Source organism: Rhinopithecus roxellana, chromosome 12 (assembly GCF_007565055.1).
Source record: "Rhinopithecus roxellana isolate Shanxi Qingling chromosome 12, ASM756505v1, whole genome shotgun sequence".
Classification (NCBI taxonomy): domain Eukaryota; kingdom Metazoa; phylum Chordata; class Mammalia; order Primates; family Cercopithecidae; genus Rhinopithecus; species Rhinopithecus roxellana.
This window is the reverse complement of record NC_044560.1, coordinates 34,544,047-34,567,427: the sequence shown is the minus strand read 5'-3', so window position 1 is coordinate 34,567,427 and position 23,381 is coordinate 34,544,047. Positions and strand designations below refer to the sequence as shown.

At 36.1% G+C, this 23,381-nt stretch overlaps 1 protein-coding gene across 2 annotated transcripts in view; it reads right to left on the bottom strand.

Annotated features, from left to right (window-relative positions):
- Positions 1–1,801: 1,801 nt before the first annotated feature.
- Positions 1,802–23,381, bottom strand: part of LRRIQ3 (leucine rich repeats and IQ motif containing 3) — a 187,195-nt gene continuing 165,615 nt past the window's right edge. Inside the window, exons 7-8 of one of the 2 annotated variants that reach the window (XM_030913592.1) lie at positions 19,430–19,672; positions 1,802–2,760 (exon numbers count right to left, since the gene is read on the bottom strand). In XM_030913592.1, the coding sequence (XP_030769452.1) occupies positions 2,708–2,760; positions 19,430–19,672 (296 nt within the window). In that variant the 3' untranslated portion in view covers positions 1,802–2,707. Of the gene's footprint in view, positions 2,761–18,951; positions 19,673–23,381 lie in introns of both variants that reach the window. The other variant, XM_010381108.2, reaches the window with a different exon arrangement.

Sequence of the window (23,381 nt, the reverse complement as noted above, 5' to 3'; positions counted from 1 at the left end):
CCACTGGTGAGAGCTCAGTTGTGCGCCTCATTTAACTGAAAAGCAGGCTAGGAAATATAGACTAGTTGTGCCCTGAAAAAAGAGAAAATGAATTTGGTGAAAAGCCAGCCATTCTCTACCATAGAGACCTTCTGCAGATGAAATTTATAGGACATAAAATTTAATAATATGTGACATGGTAACAGAAAAGAGTCAAAGATATCTTCTAAATTTTCAATATGGGAAGCCATGTAGACAGCTATGAATCTGAGTGTTGGGGAATATAGAAAGAGAAGCTGGATGTGGGAGGGGAGGAGAACAGTAAGATAATAAAAACAAGCTCCATTTTAATGTATTATATAAAAATATTTTAGGCCTTCAAAGTAGAGACGTGTAGCATGCATTCTGAAAACACAGGCGATATATAAATCTAGAGGCATAATCTAGAGATACAGATTTTGAATTCTTCAAAACATAAACAGTAAGTGGCAGTAAATGTCACAAGATTGACTAGGACAGGGCATAAATAGGAAAGAAGAGCTAAAGACAGAAACAACAAAAACAACAACAAAAAACATTGTGCATAGCATACCTGCCTTAGTCAAAAGTAATAGAGAGAAAGAGATGAGTAAAATATTATTTTCCTTAAAGAAGCTCACAGGTTGGTATAAAATAGTCAAGGAAATTATTGATTACTTATCATGTGATAAAAGCTATAAAACTTTACCAGATAAAATGAGAGCATAAAGATTACAAACATTCAACTAATGTTTGGACTGAATAAATGACATATCCCAACATATCACACAAACAAGCTTACTTTCTTTGATGATGCCTCTCAAAGCTCACATAAATAGGTGACAAATCCTCCTATAGCTATACAGAGAAGACTTCTGCCTCCACTACTACACACTTACCTCTGTTAAATGTTTACTTTGTGCCGGGCGCGGTGGCTCAAGCCTGTAATCCCAGCACTTTGGGAGGCCGAGACGGGCGGATCACGAGGTCAGGAAATCGAGACCATCCTGGTTAACACGGTGAAACCCCGTCTCTACTAAAAAATACAAAAAACTAGCCGGGCGAGGTGGCGGGCGCCTGTAGTCCCAGCTACTCAGGAGGCTGAGGCAGGAGAATGGCGTAAACCCGGGAGGCGGAGCTTGCAATGAGCTAAGATCCGGCCACTGCACTCCAGCCCGAGAGACAGAGCGAGACTCCGTCTCAAAAAAAAAAAAAAAAAAAAAAAAAAAAAAAATGTTTACTTTGTGTAAAGTAAATCTCCAAAATATATGTATTATTTCCAAACACAGAACAGAAAACTGGAGTAACACATTAGCTAACCTGCTGTAAACCTAGGTCTGTCATGCTTTCTACAACCCCACAGTATGTCCCTTTGTTCTTTCTGGAGAATAAATAGAAATGCCAATATGACTTGCTTATTAGTTATCCTCTAATTATCAGAAACGTGAGAGCTTGTACCATGGTTTTAAAAAGACAGCTATTATTTTATAGAAAATTTCTAATTTAAATATAAAACTTCTATCATCATTTGTTAGCAGCCCAGCATAGAAGCACAACTATGTAACCACTGTTGTAAAATATGTGATTTTTGGAAATTTACCATAGACATAAAATTAGGGAATTTTTAAAGCAACAGTGTTTTAAAAACTTACATATATAATCAATGAGTATTAAAGAGAAATTTTAATAGTATTAGCTACATCGTATTTAGTGAACAATGTCATAATTACGGTGAGACACCTATCTTTCTAGATATATGAAATCACTATTGAAAACGGTTGCAAATTTTACAAAGGATTTTTAGGTCTTTTTTAACAGTTTATTTTTCAAATTTTCTACAATTGGTATGTATTAAACAGACTTATGGTTAATATATACCATTTCTGTGTATTTTATGATTCAAATATATAATTATATGGGTTCTTTCTTGCTTCTCTCCTCTCTCTTTTCCCTGTCTTCATATATATACCAAGCAGGGCAAAGCCATCATAAGTAAATATACAAAAATCTTACAGTCTTCAAGGAAGGTGATAAGAATGTTTACTTTTCACAGTTCATATTTTCTGAATTTTTATAACAGCATAAATTACTGACAAAATAGTGAAACGGTATTTTAGAAAAGAAATTCAGAAATTGTTTTAACAAAATAAGCAGGAAATATAATTAAATATATAAAAGCAGGTAATAAAAGTAATCAACGTACACAGTGTCTTAATAAAAGTCAGCAGTTGGAGTAGAAATTACTATTCTAAGGTTTCCAGAGAAACCTAAATTAGCTTATGAATCGCTATATTTAGAGAGAATATGAAATGGAATATCAGCAATGTCATTGCAAGATTGTCTGCAATAAATAAAATCAGTTTTAATTGTTCCTTGGGCATCCGATCTAAGAAATTTTTCAGAGGAGCTAAGTCAAGTTTATTTAAGTTAAATTATGACCAATAAGAGAAACATTTTAACTAATCTTTATATGTTTTAGAATATTTATATATAAATCCCTCTTGTGATGTAGAATATTTCTTGCTTTAGAGTATTATTTCAAATTCCTTCAACTAAAAATAATGACTATAATTTAAGATGATCACAGGCCATGATCTGGCATTGATTCATTTTATCAGTCCACTGGGAACTTTAAAGTCTACATTTGTTTTCACAATTGCTACTTTTGTTTTAGCATCTTGAAGTCTTTCACAGGCTTTTTCAAAGGCAATCATATCCATAACAAATTTTTCTTCACAATGTCTTTTATATATTTCTTGAGACCTAAGAGGAGAAAGAAAGGTAATAGAATGAGATACTTTTAAATACTGAAACCATGGCAATCTATTAGACTGTTAATGATGATAACTAGATGTCTTCGAAATAGGCATATACAAGTGAGAAAGACAGAACTCCATTTATATATCTTGGTTATATCATTAAACAATATTCGTATTAGTCTAGTATTTATGAGATATCTATAAGCTATAATTAAAAATTCTCACAAACTACGGCTTAGATTTCCAAAGAGGCATCTAAACCACCCTATGTCATCACTTAAAATACATCTATTTAAGCCTCGCTAAACCCAAGCTACTTCTTCAACTCTGTTATATGGACTGAATGCATTCCACCAAATTCATATGTCAAAGTCCTAACTCCCAGTATCTTTGACTGTGACTATTTGGGGATAAGGCCTTTAAGAAGTAGTTAAGGCTAAATGACATTATATGGGTAGGTCCTAATCCAATATAATTGGTGTACTTATAAGAAGAGGAAGCAACAGCAGAGATGTGAGTGTACAGAAGAAAGGCCATGGGGGACACAGGGAAAAGGTGGCCATCTACAAGTCAAGGAGAGAGGGCTCAACAGAAACCACACCTGCTGACACTTTATTCTTGGACTTCCAGTTTCCAGAACTGGGAGAAAATAAATTTCTGTTTAAGCCATGCAACCTGTGATATTTTGTTATGGCAGTCCCAGTAGACTAACACTCTGCCAAACCTGGGAAATGTCACAGGTCTTAGGAGATTTCATTAATTCATCCTTATTTATTCAATGATTATGTATTGTGATGCATGGCACTAAACTTAGATGCTGGAAACATAAATATAACATGATGCAATTACGTGAAGCTTATAAAAAGTTAAGAGAAATAAATGTATGTAAATATATAAAAGATATTATGGTTCATCATGAGTGAGGAAACACTTGAGTAAAAATTTGGTAAATATAAACTAGAGAGCAAGGAGGGGAAGACAAGAAAAGTTTAGAGTTAAAATAACCTTTGAACTAAATCTTGGAAGATGTGTGTTTTCCAGTCAGAAAGTGGAAGATAATTTTGTTCAAGTGATTTTTATAGCATGAACACAGTCAAAACAAAGGTAGAGAGGGTAGCACAGCTTGGAATGCTCCAAGAACTGACATCAATCTAATTGTCTGGGTCATACAGTCTGGGAAGCAAATTTAGGCCAGATCATAAAATACTTTATTTATGTGTAGGTATACTCAGAAATCTGAACTTGAGAAGAGAAAGAGAGCATTAAGTCTAAAACGCCTGCAGCCTATTGATAGTGTGATTTTAGACAACTTATTCATGTTCTTTCTGTATCATTTTCTTCATTGTTAAGGAGATAATCTAACTCATAGGGTTAATAAAGGACTAAGTGAGTTGATACATTAAAAATTCTTAGGTGAATGCCTAACATTAAATAATTCATTTCACTGGATGGATAATAATGGCATTCAACAGAAAGACATGTAGGTAGAGCAACAAGATGGGAAGAAAGATTAGAGTTCTGACTTGAAATGGTTAGTGTTAAGAGCCTAGTTATTCATGTGGTGATGCCCAGGGTGTTGAATACAGAGAAGTGATAGCTTATAGTTAAGTGTACAGGTAGTAAAGCCATTCTGCTTGGCTCTGGAATGTATTGTTGGTGTGATTTTAGATAGGCTATTTAAATTCTCTCTGTATCATTTATTTTTTCATCTTTATAAAGAGGCCATTTCAACTCATAGGGTTTAGGAGGAAGTAAATAAACCAACAGTTTTTAAATCCTTAAAGGAGTGCCTGGCATTTAATAATCATTTTAGTAGTAGCTAAAAGTTAGCTACTAGTACTATAAGCCTAGAGATCAGGAGAGTAGTCATGTCTGGACACGTAGCAGAGTAGAAATCATAGCAAAGAGATCTTGCACATGTAATTAAGGGTACTAATTAAGTCAAGAAATGTACTAAAATAGCCCTCCTACAGATAAATTATAAGCTGTGAAGAAAATGTAAGTAAAAGAACTATTTAAAAGACTTTTAAAAAGAGAAATATGAAATAATCAATTATATTATTATATCCATGTATACCAGTGTCAAACAATTGGAAAATAAAATCAAGAAAGTGATTCCACTTACATTGTGACCAGAAAAACAGAAAATATTTAGACATAAATGTAATAAAAGATAGGCAAGGCCAATACCTAAAAATGATAAAATTTTGCTGAAAGAAATTTAAATGACCTAAAATAATGGAGAGTTATATCATCTCAAAGATTAGAAGATAATATTATTATGATGTCAATTTTTCCCAGATAGATCTACAGATTAATAAAATTACAATTAATAACGCCAAGAGTCCTCTATGATAGAAATTAGAAATTAACATTTACATTTGTTTTAAATATATATTAATTTAATTCCAATTTATTCTAAATGTGTTAAATTTAAATGTTTTGAATTTATTTAAATTTAAATTTATATGAAAATGCAAAGGTCCTAGGACAACCAATGTAATCTTGGGAAAACAAAACAAAGTTGGAATCTCTATTTTCCATCCTGCTGAACAATTTACCCATAAATGTATTGGCTTACGACAATCCACCTTATAATAGCTCATCGTTTCATTAGGTCAGAAGTCCAGGGATATTGTGGCTAGTTGGGTTTTCTGCTTAGGTCTCACAAGGCTGAAATCAAGGTGTCAGCCAGAGCAGTGGTTCTCATTCAGGTCTTGGGGTCCTCATCTAGGATCAGTGGTTGTCAGAATTCATTTTATTATCACTCTTTCCCTGTGCTTCCCTCTATTTTTAAGTCAGCAATATCATGTAAAACGCTTCTCATACTTTGAGAAGACTTTGTCTTGTCTCTGTATTTGCAAGGCTCATGTGATACACTGGGCCCATCTGGATAATCCAGAATAATCTCCTTATGTTAAGGTTAATTAAGCAATATCCTTAATTACATATGTAAAGTCCCTTTACCAACACATTCACAGGTATGCTATCTCATCATATTCATAGTCCTGGGAACCAAGCAGGGAATGAAATAATATCTATCTTCTTGGTAGCCATAATTCTGACTAACACAGCAGACTTACATTACTTGATTTTAAAGATTATAAGAATTATAAGAGGAGAGATTATTAACTTTTAACAGGAAAATGAAACCTAACCATGAGACAACAGAAAAGGAAACTGCGGTAAGTATAAAATATATAGAATTTTATAAATATGGATATAGGAAGTTGAATGAATTAAAGCTTGAAGTCCTAAAATGTCTTTGGGAAATAGATAAAATACATTGTTGAGAAGCAGACGCCATAAGTGGTGTTTGACCAGAAAGCTGTACTGTTGGTGAAGATTTTAAATGGCTCTTGTAGGTAATAGGAGAAAGAGTAAGCAATTGTGGGAGCAGCTCAAGTTGGAGACCATAAAATTAATATTGGCGTAAATCTATGGGGCATTGATTTCTTCTAGACGTTTATATCTGAATACAGAAAATGAAGATAGATAGTTGAACTGTTCCAAGGTAAGGGTTGTAAGGAACATTTTAGCATAATCGAGGCAATGAAATGAAATAACTTTAGAGATACTGGAGAGAATGAACAAAACAATAATTAAATTAAAGAACCCCGGAGCCTATACTAGAAATGAAAATATGAAAATAAAAGTGTATAAAGGAGGTTATTTGAAGGACGGGTGTCACCATATATTTGAAGGATATGTGTGGTGGAAGTTAAGGAAGAAAGGAGTTGAAAAGATAGATTTTAGTTATAAATAAATATATAGGAGTTGAAGATTTAAGAGGTGGGGCAGTTCCAAGTGATAAGAGGGTCTTTGTATGTGTCTATGGAAATCAGTTTATTAACGTCAGGTAGGATAAAGATTGTCGGTGTCCAAAAATGCCAATATTAGGTAATTGGGAGGGTTTTCTTATGAATTTGGAAGTTAATGATTATGGCAGAAATTGGATGGAGAGAAAAAGCTTCATAAATCAAAAATGATGTAAAGACCACAGTAAATTATGACGGTAGTATGGGAGATCAATTGATGACCAAATAAGGACGAGTTGAAGATGATGTAATTGGATAACCACTTTATTTTCTAGCTCTTCCATGCTAAGTGATACCCTACTTCAAAATGGACACCCTGCTGTCCTGGCTTGAACAGTATCATCACTTTCTCAGAGTATAGACATGAATATCTTAGAAAATCCATGACTAGCTTTTATCTGATACATAGATTCTTCCATTTCAAAGTCTATCTTTAATTAATGCTTAAATACTCCTGTGGGTATTTTATTAACTTTCTTAATCAGAGCTTTATGGTTCCCCTTTTTTTCTTTTACTCTTTCTCATTCCACAAAGCAGGATTAGGGAGCTACATTCTCAGTAACGACTTCACTAGTTATTGAAATTTATCAGAATGCTTTTAGGTCAAGAGAATAAAAAATCATCAGCCAAAACAGTATCAGAACTGAAAAATTTCAGAAGTCTCCAGTTAGATTTCACTTTTTGATCATAGCTTCTTTCTGTATATTGATACCTAATCTTTATTTGAAAATATTTAGAGTTAAACTCAAAGATGCCTGTTGGGACATACTACTCACAAACATTGCCGTATTCATATGTGCTCTACAGGTTAGTACTTTTGCAGTAGCTTAGGAGAGAAGATAATTCAGTTAACATACATTAGGATGCTTGTTTGAGTCTGTATTCTTTAAAAATTAATTATGGCCAGACATTCAATTTGCTGTGAAAAAACTAAGCTGATTAAACTAGATTGATTTGCACTAGATTTGTATTTCAATACATCACACTAGCCTTCATTTCTTTTCCAAATACTTTTTTATTATACTAATAAATACTTATTTTAGTTATAAAAAACATTTCCAAAGCACACACAGACACACACACACACACACACACACACACCACACAAAGTGTACACTAAAGAAAATGATTTTAAATTTGGAGGGGGAAATACATAATATTTTTCATACGTAATAAAGTATTACATAAAACACATCAGTAAATAGCTTAAATTGCTTATAAGTAGGAAAAGACAAATGCTTTTTCTTATTTGAAACTCCTTTCCAGCACAGGCTTTTAAAAATGATGCTATTTAAAAATTTAAATAGGCCGGGCGCGGTGGCTCAAGCCTGTAATCCCAGCACTTTGGGAGGCCGAGACGGGCGGATCATGAGGTCAGGAGATCGAGACCATCCTGGCTAACACGGTGAAACCCCGTCTCTACTAAAAAAATACAAAAAACTAGCCGGTCGAGGTGGTGGCGCCTGTAGTCCCAGCTACTCGGGAGGCTGAGGCAGGAGAATGGCGGGAACCCGGGAGGCGGAGCTTGCAGTGAGCTGAGATCCGGCCACTGCACTCCAGCCTGGGTGACAGAGCAAGACTCCGTCTCAAAAAAAAAAAAAAAAAAATTTAAATAAAATAAGCAGTTCTGAAGATCTCTAAGTGTTTCTATACAAGCCTTAAAGACGTATATACATAATTTGGCCATTTGAAATACCAGTAGGATAAAACTGTGGCTGATCAACTTCAATCTAATATCAGAAAAAAAAATGTGTGAAAAACTTTGAAAAGGTAAAATAAAATTACTAGGAGTCCTGGCTAGTACACTCTTCAGAACTATCTGTGCCTTTCAATCTCCTTGAACAATTTTACAACTCTAAGAAAAACTATGAGTAATCCAAATGATTCTTGTTTATAGAGATATAAATAATTGTGTTCAGCTAAGTTACGTTTGATTATTGCCCAGTGAATATTGACTAGTTTTGCACCTATCTGTGAATTTAGTTTAGCATTTTTGATTGCCAATATCGATATAGACATAGGAGTAGATATAAACATAGACATAGATATAAAATAGATACATATATAGAGAAATGCTCTTTGAATTCTCATAACTGATTTATTCTTTAATGAGTTAAATGATATCTTCGGCATGTGCTCAGTTTATATTTATAAGGGGCAACCTGGTTTTATGTTCTTAAAAATGTTCCTTGGCAATTAATAAAATTCAAATTTACTAACTGTAGGTTAAAATATTTTGTCAACAAAGCTCCTACTTTACCAAATTTGTTTAAAATTTTAAAACTTTCACCATAAAACAATTTCTCATTTTTGCAATTGTTTGAGAAAACTTTGTCTAAAGTGTGTCCTAACAATTATTTTCTGAGATAGTTCTTGAAAGGGAAGTTTTATGGTAAAATACATGTATAAAATGCAATATATCTTTCTGATAAGAATCCTAATGGTTTTTACTGCACAACTATCTACTGGGACTTAGAGGCTTTTTAAAATCAAGTTGATGTTTCTCAAGCAATCGCACCTTCAACTATTCTTCATAAACCTTCTGCTATAGGTACAGGAATATTCACAATCTCCTTGATCTCCCCTAGCTTTACCTATTTTGAACTTTCCAACTTTGCTTATCCTCTTCTCCTTGCCTCACCTCTCTACTATAATGGTCTCCCCTCATCTCTCTGCTTTTCCAATTTGAATCAACAATTGTACTTCTCCCACTTCTATTTTTTATAACAATTGAAATGTATGCTTATGTTTGCCACTGGATGGTGAGTTCTTAGAGGATCAAGAATATCTTATTCATCTTTGTATGGCAGGGCAAGGGATAATTTAAGTGAAGTAACACTCTGGTTTAGTTAAGCCTTCTCTTTGAAGGCTTTTGATTTTGGAGTAGCAAAAAATGCTGCCCCCAAATATGGCACATTGGCACACTATGTATTTTAAGCTGAAGGAAACTGAGAAACTTGCAGAAGCAGAAAAATTGTTCTGAACTCCTGCCTCCTCTTTTTTAAACACTGTGACAAGTGCCATGCTTTAAACCAGGAGGGAAGGAATATTACATAGAAAGGCCAAGAAGAATCTAAACAAACAGGCCATGCTTGGTACACCTCATCCCCAGTTCATTACCATTAGGTCATACCTTTTTCTTTTGTTCCAATCATACTTCTACAAAATTGTCTATTCTTCATCAAACCTAGGCATAAAAATACTTTTCCCTGGGTCTTCATTTTAGAAAGCTTCTAGGTCACATAACATTTTGACGAAATAAATTTGTTATGCCTTTTCCTTGCTAATCTGTCTTTGTTATAGAAGTGTCAGCCATAAACCTATTTATGTACCTGAAATTTTAATTCTCTATTCGTAGTGTTTGTGTTATTGCTGATATTATTATGTAATTCTGTTAATCTCATTGCTTTTTGCTGTATTTCCCACCTCAATTTTCAGTTTCTTGGGCCAAATGATCTTTATGTGCCTACATCACCTGTAAGAGAACTCTTCAAGAGCTAGAAATGAATTACTACTTGAATTATTTGAATTGAAGGTAAGTACTACTTAGTAGAAGCACCAATGATCACAGAGGGACAGAAAAAAATGTGCAGGACAAATTTACTGCCATGAATTAAACACTTGTGCTAAGAAGTTTACGTAGTCTAATGATTAGTGAAGCTACTTTTGTAACTTGGTTAAATTACATTTTTACTCTACGTTTAATATTATTCTGATTATTTATCTTCATTGTAAAAGCATTTAGAAAAAATAAGCATTGCTTCTTATTCTAAATGACTTACATATTAAGCACAAATACATAAAAAACACAGTCTTCTCAGTGGTTGTTATATGACTTAAATGAGTTTATACACAGCCATTACTAATTGGGGTTCTCACCTATTTACCTCAATAAATATGTGTTGAATAAGTGTATTAACTAGGTACTATACTGAGCACTGAAATAGAAAGATGGAGCGAATAATACAAAGACTTGATTATTTTCTTGAGGGGATGGGGCCAAAATGGCTGACTAGAAGCAGCAGTGATTGGAGGCTGTCATCGAAAAGAACCATAACCGTCTGTGAATCCTGAACAGGCAACTGAGGGTATGCAGGTTCTTCATCAAAACTGACCTGCAATCCCAGCAATTTGGGAGGCTGAAAGGGGCGGATCACCTGAGGTCAGGAGTTTGAGACCAGCCTGGCAAACATAGTGAAACCCTGTCTCTACTAAAAATACAAAGAAGATCTGGGTGTGATGGTGGACACCTGTACTCCCACCTACTCAGGAGGCTGAGGCAGGAGAATCATTTGGGAGGCGGAGGTTGCAGTGAGCCAAGATCATGCCGTTGCACTCCAGCTTGCACAACAAGAGTGAAACTCTGTCTCAAAAAAAAAAAAAAAAAAAAAAAAAGAACTGACTAGGCAGCTGGTGTGACCCATGGAAAGGAAGGAAGAGCAGTGTGGTGTGGTGGCCCACCTAAGAGCCACACGGGGCAGGGGAGCCCCCACGCCCCAGTCAAGGGAGGTGGTGAGTGTGCTACCCAGCCTAGTAAACTGTGCTTTTTCCATGGAACTGTGGAACCCAGGCATTGGAGGATCCTACTTGTGAACCCATGCCAATCTGCAGCAGAACCCGTGCAGATTCTCAATAGTAACTCAACTAGAATCTGCTTAAGTCTCCCATGGAAGGGGCAACCAGCACCACAGCTTCTGCTGCCTACTGTCTAAGCTGCCTGAGGTCCTTAGGGGAGAGGCACTAGCCAACACTGGGACTGATAGCTGCCTAACACATTAAGCTCCCAGGGCGGGTGTAGGGCAGCAGCCATCTCTATAGCTCCAGGATATGCTTTTCCCCTGATGGAGCCAGGGAGGCTGGATGGCTTGGTCCCAAGAGGTATTCCCCACAGCCCAACACACCGGCTGTGGCAGACTGCAGCCAGAATGCCTCTTCAGGCCTGACCCATCCCTTCTCACTGGGTGGGGCCTCCCTGCAGGAACTCCAACAACTCCAGCCAGGGGCTCAGGGACAGAAGTCTGATCTCCCTGGGCCCAAGCCCCTAGGGAGAGGGGTTGCCACAGTCTCTGCAGACCAGCAGACTTGGCCTTTCCTTTTGCTAGTTCTGAGGAATCTGGGCAGCCTAGACAAATGGGTTTCTCCCCAGCAAAACACATTTTTCACCAAGGGATGGTCAAAGTGCTTTGTCAAACAGGTCCTGCTCCTTGTGCCACCCAACTGGGTGAGACTCTCAAACAGGGATTGTCAGACACCATATATAGGAGCATTCCCACTGACATCAGGTAGGTGCCTCTTGAGGTCAGAGATCTCAGAAGAAGTGCGCACCCATTTTTGCTGTTCTCCAACCTCCTCAAGTGACATCTCCAGGCGCAGGAGTGAACCAGATGAATAGGGCTTGAAGCGAACCTCTGGCAAACCTCAGCAGCCCTACAGAAGAGGGACCTGACCATTGAAATAAAACAATCAAACAGAAAACAACAACAGCATCAGCAAAAAAGAAGTCCCAACAAAAGCCCCATCCAAGGGTCAGCAGCCTCAAACATCAAAACTAGACATACTCATGAAGATGAGAAAGAATCAGTGAAAAAATGCTGAAAACCCAAAAGGCCAAAGTTCCTCCTCTCCTGCAAATGATCACAATGCCTCTCCAGCAAGGGTGCAGAACTGGGCAGAGGATGAGATGGACAGATTGACAGAAGTAGGCTTCAGAAGGTGGGTAATAATAAACGCCACTAAGCTAAAGAAGCATGTGCTAAGGTTCTTAACAAAGAAGCTAAGAACCTTGATAAAAGGTTAGAGAAGGTAATAACTAGAATAACCAGTTTAGAGAGGAACATAAATGACCTGATGGAGCTAAAAACATAGCACGAGAACTTAGTGAAGCACACACAAGTATCAACAGGTGAATTGACTAAGTAGAAGAAAGGATATCAGAGTTTGAAGACTACCTTGCTGAAATAGGTCATGAAGACAAGATTAGAGAAAACAGAATGAAAAGGAATGAACAAAATCTCTGAGAAATATGGGACTAAGTAAAAACAAAAAACAAAAAGCAAAAAACAAACCTATGACTGATTGGAGTATCTGAAGGAGATGGGGAGAAGGGAACCAAGCTGGAAAACACATGTCAGGATACTATCCAGGAGAACTTCCCCAACCTAGCAAGAAAAGCCAACTTTCAAATTCAGGAAGTACATAGAACACCACTAAGATACTCCATGAGAAGATCAACCCCATGACACATAATCAGTCAGATTCTCCAAGTTTGAAATGAAGGAAAAACTGTTATGGGCAGCAAGAGAGAAAGGCCAGGTCATCTACAAAGGGAAGCACATCAAATTAACAGCAGACCACTCAGCAGAAACCCTACAAGCCAGAAGAGAGTGCATGTCAATATTCATCATTCTTAAAGAAAAGAATTTTCAACACAGAATTTCATATTCAGCCAAACTAAGCTTCATAAGTGAAGGTAAAATAATATCCTTTCCAGACAAGCAAATGCTGAGGGATTTCAGCACCACCAAGCCTGCCTTGCAAGAGCTCCTGAAGGAAGCACTAAATATGGAAAGGAATAACCAGTATCAGCCACTGCAAAAACACACCAAAATATAATGACCAATGACACTGTGAAGAAACTGTACCAACTAGTGTGCAAAATAACGAGATAGTATCACGATGACAGGATCAAATTCACACATAACAATATTAATCTCAAATGTAAATGGGCTAAATGCCCCAATTAAAAGACACAGACTGGCAAATTGGATAAAGAGTCAAGACCCATTGGTGTGCTGTATTCAGGAGACCCATCTCACGTGCAAAGACATACATAGGCTCAAAATAAAGGAATGGAGGTATATTTACCAAGTAAATGGAAAGCCAAAAAAAAAAAGAAAAAAAAAAAAAAAAAAAAAAGCAAGGGTTGCAATCCTAGTCTCTGACGAAACAGACTTTAAACAAACAAAAATCAAAAGACAAAGAAGGACATTACATAATGGTAAAGAGATCAATGCAACAAGAAGAGCTAACTCTCCTAAATATGTATGAACCCAATAAAGGAGCACCCGGATTCATAAAGCAAGTTCTTAGAGACCTACAAGGAGACATAGTCTCCCACACAATAATAGTGGGAGACTTTAATACCCTACTGTCAATATTAGACTGATTAATGAGACTTAAAATTAACAAGGATATTCAAGACTTGAACACAGCTCTGGATCAAGTGGACCTAATAGACATCTACAGAACACTCTATACCAAATCAACAGAATATACATTCCTCTCAATGCCACATTGCACTTATTCTAAAACTGACCACATAATTGGAAGTAAAACCATCCTCAGCAAACGCAAAAGAACTGAAATCATAACGAACAGTCTCTCACACCACAGTGCAATCAAATCAGAGTACAGGATTAAGAAACTACTCACTCAAATCCGCACAATTACATGGAAATTGAACAACATGCTCCTGAATGACTCCTGATTAAATAATGAAATTAAAGCAGAAATGAGTAAGTTATTTGACACCAACGAGAATAAAGAGAAAACATACCAGAATCTCTGTGACACAGTGAAAGCAGTATTAAGAGGGAAATTTATAGCACTAAATACTTATATCGGAAAGCTGGAGAAAGATCACAAAATGACAACCTAACATCAGAATTAAAAGAGCTAGAGGCTGGATGCGGTGGCTCATGCCTGTAATCCCAGCACTTTGGGAGGCCAAGGTGGGTGGATCACCTGAGGTCAGGAGTTCAAGACCAGCTGAAATTAGATGGTGAAACCTCATCTCTACTAAAAATACAAAAAATTAGCCAGGCATGGTGGTGCAAGCCTATTATCCCAGCTACTTGGGAGGCTGAGGCAGGAGAATTGCTTGAACCTGGGAGGCAGAGGTTGCAGTGAGTCAAGATCATGCCATTGCACTCCAGCCTGGGCTATGAGAGTGAAAATCCATTTCATAAAAAAGGGTGGGGGGGGGGCAGAGAAGCAAGAGCAAACAAATCCAAAAGCTACCAGAAGACAAGAAATAACTCAAATCAGCACAGAACTGAAGGAGACAAAGACACGAAAAACCCTCCAAAAAATCTAGGAATCCACGAGCTGTTTTTTTGAAAAAATTAACAAAATAGATAGATCATTAGCTAGACTAATAAAGAAGAAAAGAGAGAAGAATCAAATAGACACAACAAAAAATGATAAAGGGAATATCACCACTGATCCCACAGAAATATAAACTACAATAAGAGAATACTATAAACAACTTTACAAAATAAATGAGAAAATCTAGAGGAAATGGAAAAATTCTTGGACACATATACCTCACAAGACAACCAGGAAGAAGCTGAAATCCTGAATAGACCAATAACAAGTTCTGAAATTGAGGCGGTAATTAATAGCCTACCAACCAAAAAAAGCACAGGACCAGACAGATTCACAACACAATTCTACCAGAGGTACAAAAAGGAGCTGGTATTATTCATTCTGAAAGTGTTCCAAAAAGAGGGAATCCTCCCTAACTCATTTTATGAGGCAAGCATCATCCTGATACCAAAACCTGGCAGAGATGCAACAAAAAAAGAAAATTTCAGGCCAATATCCCTGATGAACATCAATGTGAAAATCCTCAATAAAATATTGGCAAACTGAATCCAGCAGCACATCAAAATGCTTGTCCACAATGATCAAGTTGGCTTCATCTTTGGGATGCAAAGCTGGTTCAACATATGCAAATCAATAAATGTAATCCATCACATAAACAGAACCAATGACAAAAGCCACATGATTATCCCAATAGATGCAGAGAAGGCCTGCAATAAAATTCAACATCCATTCATGTTAAAAACTCAATAAAATTAGGTATTGATGGAACATATCTCAAAATAATAAGAGCTATTTATGACAAACCCATGACCAATATCAAACTGAATGGGCAAAAGCTGGAAGCATTCCTTTGAAAATGGGCACAAGACAAGGATGCCCTCTCTTACCACTCCTATTCAACATGGTATTGGAAATTCTGGCCAGGGCAGTCAGGCAAGAGGAAGAAATAAAATGTATTCAGATAGGAAGAGAGGAAGTCAAATTGTGTCTGTTTGCAGATGACATGATTCTATCTTTAGAACACACTGTTGTCTCAGCCCACAAACTCCTTAAGCTGATAAGCAACTCCAGCAAAGTCTCAGGATACAAAAATCAATGTGCAAAAATCACAAGCACTCCTATACACCAACAACAGACAAGCAGAGAGCCAAATCATGAATGAACTCCCATTCACAATTGTTACAAAGACAAGAAAATATCTAGGAATACAGCTAACAAAGGATGTGAAGGACCTCTTCAAGGAGAACTACAAACTACTGCTCAAGGAAGTAAGAGAGGACACAAACAAATGGAAAAACATTCCATCCTCATGGATAGAAAGACTCAAGATCATGAAAATAACCATACTGCCCAAAGTAATTTATAGATTCAATACTTTTCCATCAAACTACCATTGACATTCTTCACAGAATTAGAAAAAACTACTTTAAATTTCATATGGAACCGAAAAAGAGCCTATACAGTCAAGACAAACCTAAGCAAAAAGAACAAAGCTGGAGGCACAATGGTACCTGACTTCAAACTATACTACAAGGCTACAGTAATTAAAACAGCAGGATACTAGTAACAAAACAGATATGTAGACCAATGGAAAAGAATAGAGATCTCAAAAATAACACCACACATCTACAACCATCTGATCTTCAACAAACCTGACAAAAATAAGCAATGGGGAAAGGATTCCCTATTTAATAAATGGTGCTGGGAAAACTGGCTAGCCATGTGCAGAAAACTGAAACTGGACCCCTTCCTTATGTCTTATGCAAAAATTAACTCAAGATGGATTAAAGACTGAAATGTAAAACTCAAAAACATAAACACCATAGAAGAAAACCTAGGCAATACCATTCAGGACATGGGCATGGGCAAAGACTTCGTAACTAAAACACCAGAAGCAATGACAACAAAAGCCAACACTGACAAATGGGATCTAATTAAGCTAAGGAGCTTCTGTACAGCAAAATAAACTATCATCAGGGAGAATAGTCAACCTAGAGAAGGGGAGAAAATTTTTGCAATCTACCCATCTGACAAAGGGCTAATATCCAGAATCTACAAGGAATGTAAACAAATTTACAAGAAACAAAACAAAAACAACCCCATCAAAAAGTGGGCAAAGGATATGAACAGACACTTCCAAAAGAACACATTTATGTGGCCAACAAACATATGAAAAAAGCTCAACATCACTGATCATTAGAGAAATGCAAATCAAATCCACAATGAGATAGCATCTCACACCAGTCAGAATGGTGATTATTAAAAAAGTCAAGGAACAATAGATGCTGGTGAGGCTGTGGAGAAATAGGAATGCTTTTACACGGTTGATGGGAATGCAAATTAATTCAACCATTAGACAAGGTGGCGATTAAATTAATTCAACCATTAGACAGGGTGGCGATTCCTCAAGTATCGAGACCCAGAAATACCATTTGACCCAGCAGTCCCATTACTAGGTATATACCCAAAGGAATAGAGATCATTCTACTATAAAAACACATGCACACGTATGTTTATTGCAGCACTATTTACAATAGCAAAGCCATGGAACCAACCCAAATGCCCATCAGTGATAGACTGGATTAAGAAAATGTGGTATATATACACCATGGAATACTATGCAGTCATAAAAAGGAATGAGATCATGTCCTTTGCAGGGACATGGATGAAGTTGGAAGCCATCAACTAACACAGGAAAAGAAGACCAAAATACTGCATGTTCTCACTCATAAGTGGGAGTTGAACAACAGGAAAACATGTACATAGGGAGGGAAACAGCACACACTGGGGCTGCTGGGGGATTGGGGGTGAGGGAGGAGAGGATATTAAGACAAATAGCTAATGCATGCTGGGATTAAAACCTAGATGACGGGTTGACAGGTGCAGCAAACCACCATGGCACATGTGTACCTATGTAACAAACTTACACATTCTACACTTATATCCAGGAATTTAAAGTAAAATAAATAAAAAATAAAGAATTAAAAAAAAAAAAAAAAAAAAGACTTCACAACCCAACCATGCAACCATGATAAAAGCTCTCTGGTTATAACTGGTAACATTGAGATTCCAATAAAGTATATAAAATCACCACAAAATTAAAGAGACTAATTCAGACTGGAGGAGCAGTTGGTAAGAGATTAAAAGTGAAAATGCCATTGAGTTGGTTGCTAAAAGATGGGTAATAAAAGGATAAATTTTACCAGTGGATGTGTAGTTCATGCATTCTATGATGAGGGCAAATAGGTATGAAACAAGGTCACACACAGTCAAGAATCAGCCACTTGTGAGGCACTTCCCTGGAGAAAAGAGTGTCTTTTTCTTCACATGTAGGCACTACCTTCTCAGCAATTAGAATACAGCAAAGCATTCTGATTTGCACAATAACATAGAGGCTTTTGTTGCATAATAATATCTAGACAATATTAACATTGTGAGCTTGTAGTGCTCTTGAGGAGTACATATTTGAGTAAAAAGGGGATAACATCAGTAAAGTCATAGGAATAAGAGAGTATAAAGTTGGGTAGGGAGTACAGAATAGTCTGTTTAGAGCAGAGTGCTGCTAGAGGGAGGAGGGAGGAGGTTATAGCAGAAAATTTAGCGTGAGATAAGTCTAGACTAGAAAGAACAGAGCACATTGTCTGAAATGCCATTTAAGCAAATTCAGTTTTATTCTGTGAACAACTGCAAGCTATTAATATATTTAAATCGGAAGTGATATGATCAGAACTTTATTTTAAAGACAGTTGAGGTTTGTAGGCCAGAGAAAAGACTTGGGTTGAAGAAAAGATGAAGAATAGGAATGAAGATCTCAGGTGGAAGAATAATGTGAATTCGTAGAGAAATTATGACAGCCTAAGTTAGAATAGGAGGAGTCGTATTGAAAAGGAAGGATCCTTTTGAGACTCCTTTTAGAAGTAAAGTGAGTAGAAAAACATTAGATATTGGCAATGAAGATTGTTGCAAAAGACCGAGGTTGATAGCACTGGTCAAGAGGCTGATGATGATGCCATTTGTGATAATAAGAACAACTCGTAACTAAGAGGTAGATAGGTTTTGTTGAACAAGTGGAGAGACGGGGAAAGACAGAGTTATTTTATTGCCTGATCTTTGGTAATATATTAGTACATTATTTGTTCTTTGTTTCAGTTTTTCAAAGTAGAATGTACTATGTTATAAACAAAATACTAATTATTAGATCTTCAAATTTAGTATGCAATATTCACATGTAATTGATTTAAATGCTTCTATTACACCTAAATTGTACCTACCTAACTTTTTTCATTTCTTTAAGTAAATTCTTTCCATATTTTTCTGCTTTTAGTTTTTGCTTAACAATCAGGCTTTTCTCTTTTAGGACAGCCTCATTCTTCTTCAGTCTGTCAATTTTAAGTAGTCCTCTGGTCAAAAGAGTGCGCTCATTATTTAAATTTTGTACTAATAAACGCTCTGCAGCCTTTTGGGATTTTTCTTTTAGAAACAGAGCTCTTCTCTCTCTAGCTTTTTCAAGGTAGTTGAATCTGTTTTGCCAAACTTGTCGTAAACCGTTCTGAATTATCTCTTTATTTTCTTCAATTAGTTTTTGTGTAGCATATTTTTTCTGATTCAAATGTTCATTAACAGTTACTCTAACTCTTTCTCGAGCAACTTGTGCCATGGCTACAACTCTTACTTTTTCTTTATGGCATTCCTGCTTCTTTTGTTCTGTGTAATATTTGTCAATATCACTAAATGTTCGGAGTTTCATACCAGCTCTTTGTGTTGCAAAAAACTCTTTCATACTCCTCTCCAATCGTATGTCTTTTTTAATGATTTGCTTTGGATGAGTAGCAAAGATTGGCTGAGGATATGCAGGAAAAAAATCTTGTTTATTCTCTTTCAATACTGCAATATTCTTCAATGAAACGGAAGTACATATGGGTAGTTTGAAAACTGATATCCTAAAACTGGTATCCAATTTTTCATCCACCATTTCATCTTTAGACTCCTGACCTACATCAAACAAAAGACAAATATTATACATTATACAAGAGCTAAGCACATTTTATTTTCTGTTCAAATATATCAGTAAAGTTGATAAAAACCTGTTATTTACTAAGAGGATTTTTTCCCAAGTATGTTTTCAACTTGTGATTTAATAGTAACTTTGGAGAAAAAAATTACTATTAAAACATTTTCACATAGAAATGCACAAAATCTAATTCTTATATTTTCTGTATTATCTTTCACAATTGCTTAACTTGCACTGACTCAATAGCAGCACCTAATCATATACTTAGTACTACTTAATGACACATATTATTTTTTCATGTAGTTTGCTAAAAGAAACAAAGTTTAAGCAAAGAACAATTCATGAACAGGGTAGCACCCAGAACCAGTGAAATTTTAGAAAACTCTGCTTAATAAATGAGCAGGGAGTATTTATAGATAGAAAATGGAAGAAATATAGAAATAGTTTGATTGGTTATGGTTCAGTTTTGCCTTATTTGGACATAATCATATCAATTGGTGGCCTGTGATTGGCTGAAGCTTGGCTGCTGTGATTGGCTATGACTTAAGTTATCTTTTACAAAAATATACCCCTAAGTTAGGCTTTCAGTTTGTTTGCATACTAAGTTAGGTTGCAATTCATTATGTAAGGAATCAAGGAACAGAGGCAGCCTTAGGCCACATTTAACAAGTTATTATTATGTCATAGTTGCAAAGGCATTGTAATCCATTTTACCTTATTTTTATTAACTCTGGTGGAAAATAATAGCAGCCATCAATTGTTTTTCGCTTTTTTGGACAGATAAAAATACTAAAACTCTTAACTTCCTTTGCTTTCCTTTGTGTGACCATGGGCTAAGTCCTTTTTAATAGAGTGTGAACACAATTGCTATGTGTCATTTCTTGTCCAAGGGATTGTTTTAAGAAACAATGTGCACCTTCTTTCCACTATGTAGAGATGAGAATGAAACCCCAAAGATGGTAGAACTATAAGATAGACACCGCCTGCCTGCCTGAATCACTTGTTGAAAAAACTACTCACGGACCGGAATCATCCAAGTTGGTCACTCATGGAGCCAGAAATCAAAAGTAATTATGTTTTGGTCAATATATATTTCTGGGTGTATTTGTTACTATACCCAACCTAATTAATACAATAAATTGAACCACATTGTTGTTTGCATATTTACATTTTGACAAACCTATTAATGAATTCAGAATCAGGTGACAAATACAAGTATAAAAGTTATGCTTGTTCATTTAGGAGAAAAATATGTTTCCTGATTTCTTCCACTTATTAAAATTACATTCCTGCTAACTCTAGTCTACAAGCGTTTGATCTTCCCTAGAAAATTACCTTGTCTTTATGTGTAAAAATGTCAAATATGATGCTGGTAGTTTTATGGAAGTTAAAGGAACCATGAAGAAGGGCAGGGCTTGTGGTCTAGACAGACAGTAGAAAATAATTGAATAGGCAAGATTTTCATGAAAGGCTACAGGAGTATCAACATTGGAAAAGTAAGTAATTCTACAGCAAAGTAGGAAATCAAGTCCATCAAGTAGAAAAGGCAGTTCATCAGAATACAAAGCCAAAGTGTCCAGAAATAAACACTAAATGTGTGTGTCCAAAGCAAGACATGGGGGACCCAAAGAGTCAAAAGCCAAAGTCTCTCATTAGTTGGTTGAACATTGTCCCATTAACACTTTAAAAAGTCTCCTAATTTCTTTCTCTGTTTTCAGAATCTCTGTTTCAAGAAATCACTCACTGCCATAATATTTATCTTTCTTAAATAGGGTTCTAACAACATTGTATCTTACACAGAACAAAGGAAGACAAAATCTTTACGGTTTTCCACCCATAGGCAAAAGAATAGTTTACACTTTTAGCCTAGGATTAAACAATAGCAGAAAAGAGCGACTTATTTTTTCCCAGCACATGCATCATATCTTATCATCATTGAGCCTTTGTGTATACTATTTTATGTTTTGTTCAGTATGCTGTTTTTCTTATCTATATCTGTTCATATTCTATGCATTCTTCCATGGCTTTCCACATGTCATATTTTCCTTATTGCTTAAAAAATTGATATGTTTTAAACTATCATATATGTTTTTCCTGATAGAATTACTCATATTACACTTACATTAAAGCTCTATGTAGTAGTTTTTAGCTACAAGATTGAACTTGATACAAGCTTCTTAGGAGTAAGGATCTACTCCTTTGGTCTTTGGTGCCACATTCCTAGCCCCTAGCCTACTATTTTGCACAGTATGGTTTGTGAGGCAGTGTAGTTTAGATGTGTGTCCCCTCCAAATCTCATGTTGAAATGCAATCCCCAAAGTTGAATACTGGGCCTGGTGAGAGGTGTTTGGGTCATGGGGAAGATCCCTCATGAATGGCTAGGTGACCCCTCATGATAACAAGAGAGTTCCTGTTAATGGTAGTTCACATGAGAGCTAGTTGTTTAAAAAAGCTGGGCACCTCTGTCTTCATGTGATATGCCAGCTCCCACTTCACCTTCTGCCATAATATTAAGGGAAATTTATAGCACTAAATGCCCACAGGAGAAAGCAAAAAGATCTAAAATTGACACCTTAATATCACAATTAAAAGAACTAGAGAAGAAAAGGCAAACAAATTCAAAAGCTAGCAGAAGACAAGAAATAACTAAGATCAGAGCAGAACAGAAGCAGACAGAGACACAAAACTCTTCAAAAAAATCAATGAATCCAGGAGCTGTTTTTTTTTTTTTTTTTTTTTGAAACCATCAACAAAATAGATAGACCACTAGCCAGACTAATAAAGAAGAAAAAAGAGGAGAGTCAAATCGACGCAGTAAAAAATGATAAAGGGGTTATCACCACTGATCCCACAGAAATACAAACTATCATCAGAGAATACTATAAACACCTCTATGTAAACTAGAAAATCTAGAAGAATTGGATAAATTCCTGGACACATACACTCTCCCAAGACTAAACTAGGAAGAATTTGAATCCCTGAATAGACCAATAACTAGTTCTGAAATTGAGGCAGTAATTAATAGCCCACCAACCAAAAAAAGTCCAAGACCAGATGGATTCACAGCCAAATTCTACCAGAGGTACAAAGAGGAGCTGGTACCATCCCTTCTGAAACTATTTCAAACAATAGAAAATAGGGAATCCTCCCTAACTCATTTTATGAGGCAAGCATCATCCTGATACCAAAACCTGACAGAGATACAACAAAAAAAGAAAATTTCGGCCAACCCTGATGAACATTTATCTGAAAATCCTCAATAAAATACTGGCGAACTGAATCCAGCAGCACATCAAAAAGCTTATCCACCACTATCAAGTCAGCTTCATCTTTGGGATGCAAGTCTGGTTCAACATATGCAAATCAATAAACATAATCTATCACACAAACAGAACCAAGGACAAAAACCACATGATTATCTCAATAGATGCAGGAAAGGTCTTTGACAAAATTCAGCAGGCTTCATGCTAAAAATGCTCAATAAACTAGGCATTGATTGAACATATCTCAAAATAAGAGCTTTTTATAACAAACCCACAGCCAATATCATACTGAATGGGCAAAAACTGGAAGCATTGCCTTTGAAAACTGGCACAAGACAAGGTTGCCCTCTCTCATCACTCCTATTCAACATAATATTGGAAGTTCTGGTCAGGGCAATCAGGCAAGAGAAAGAAATAAAGCAATATT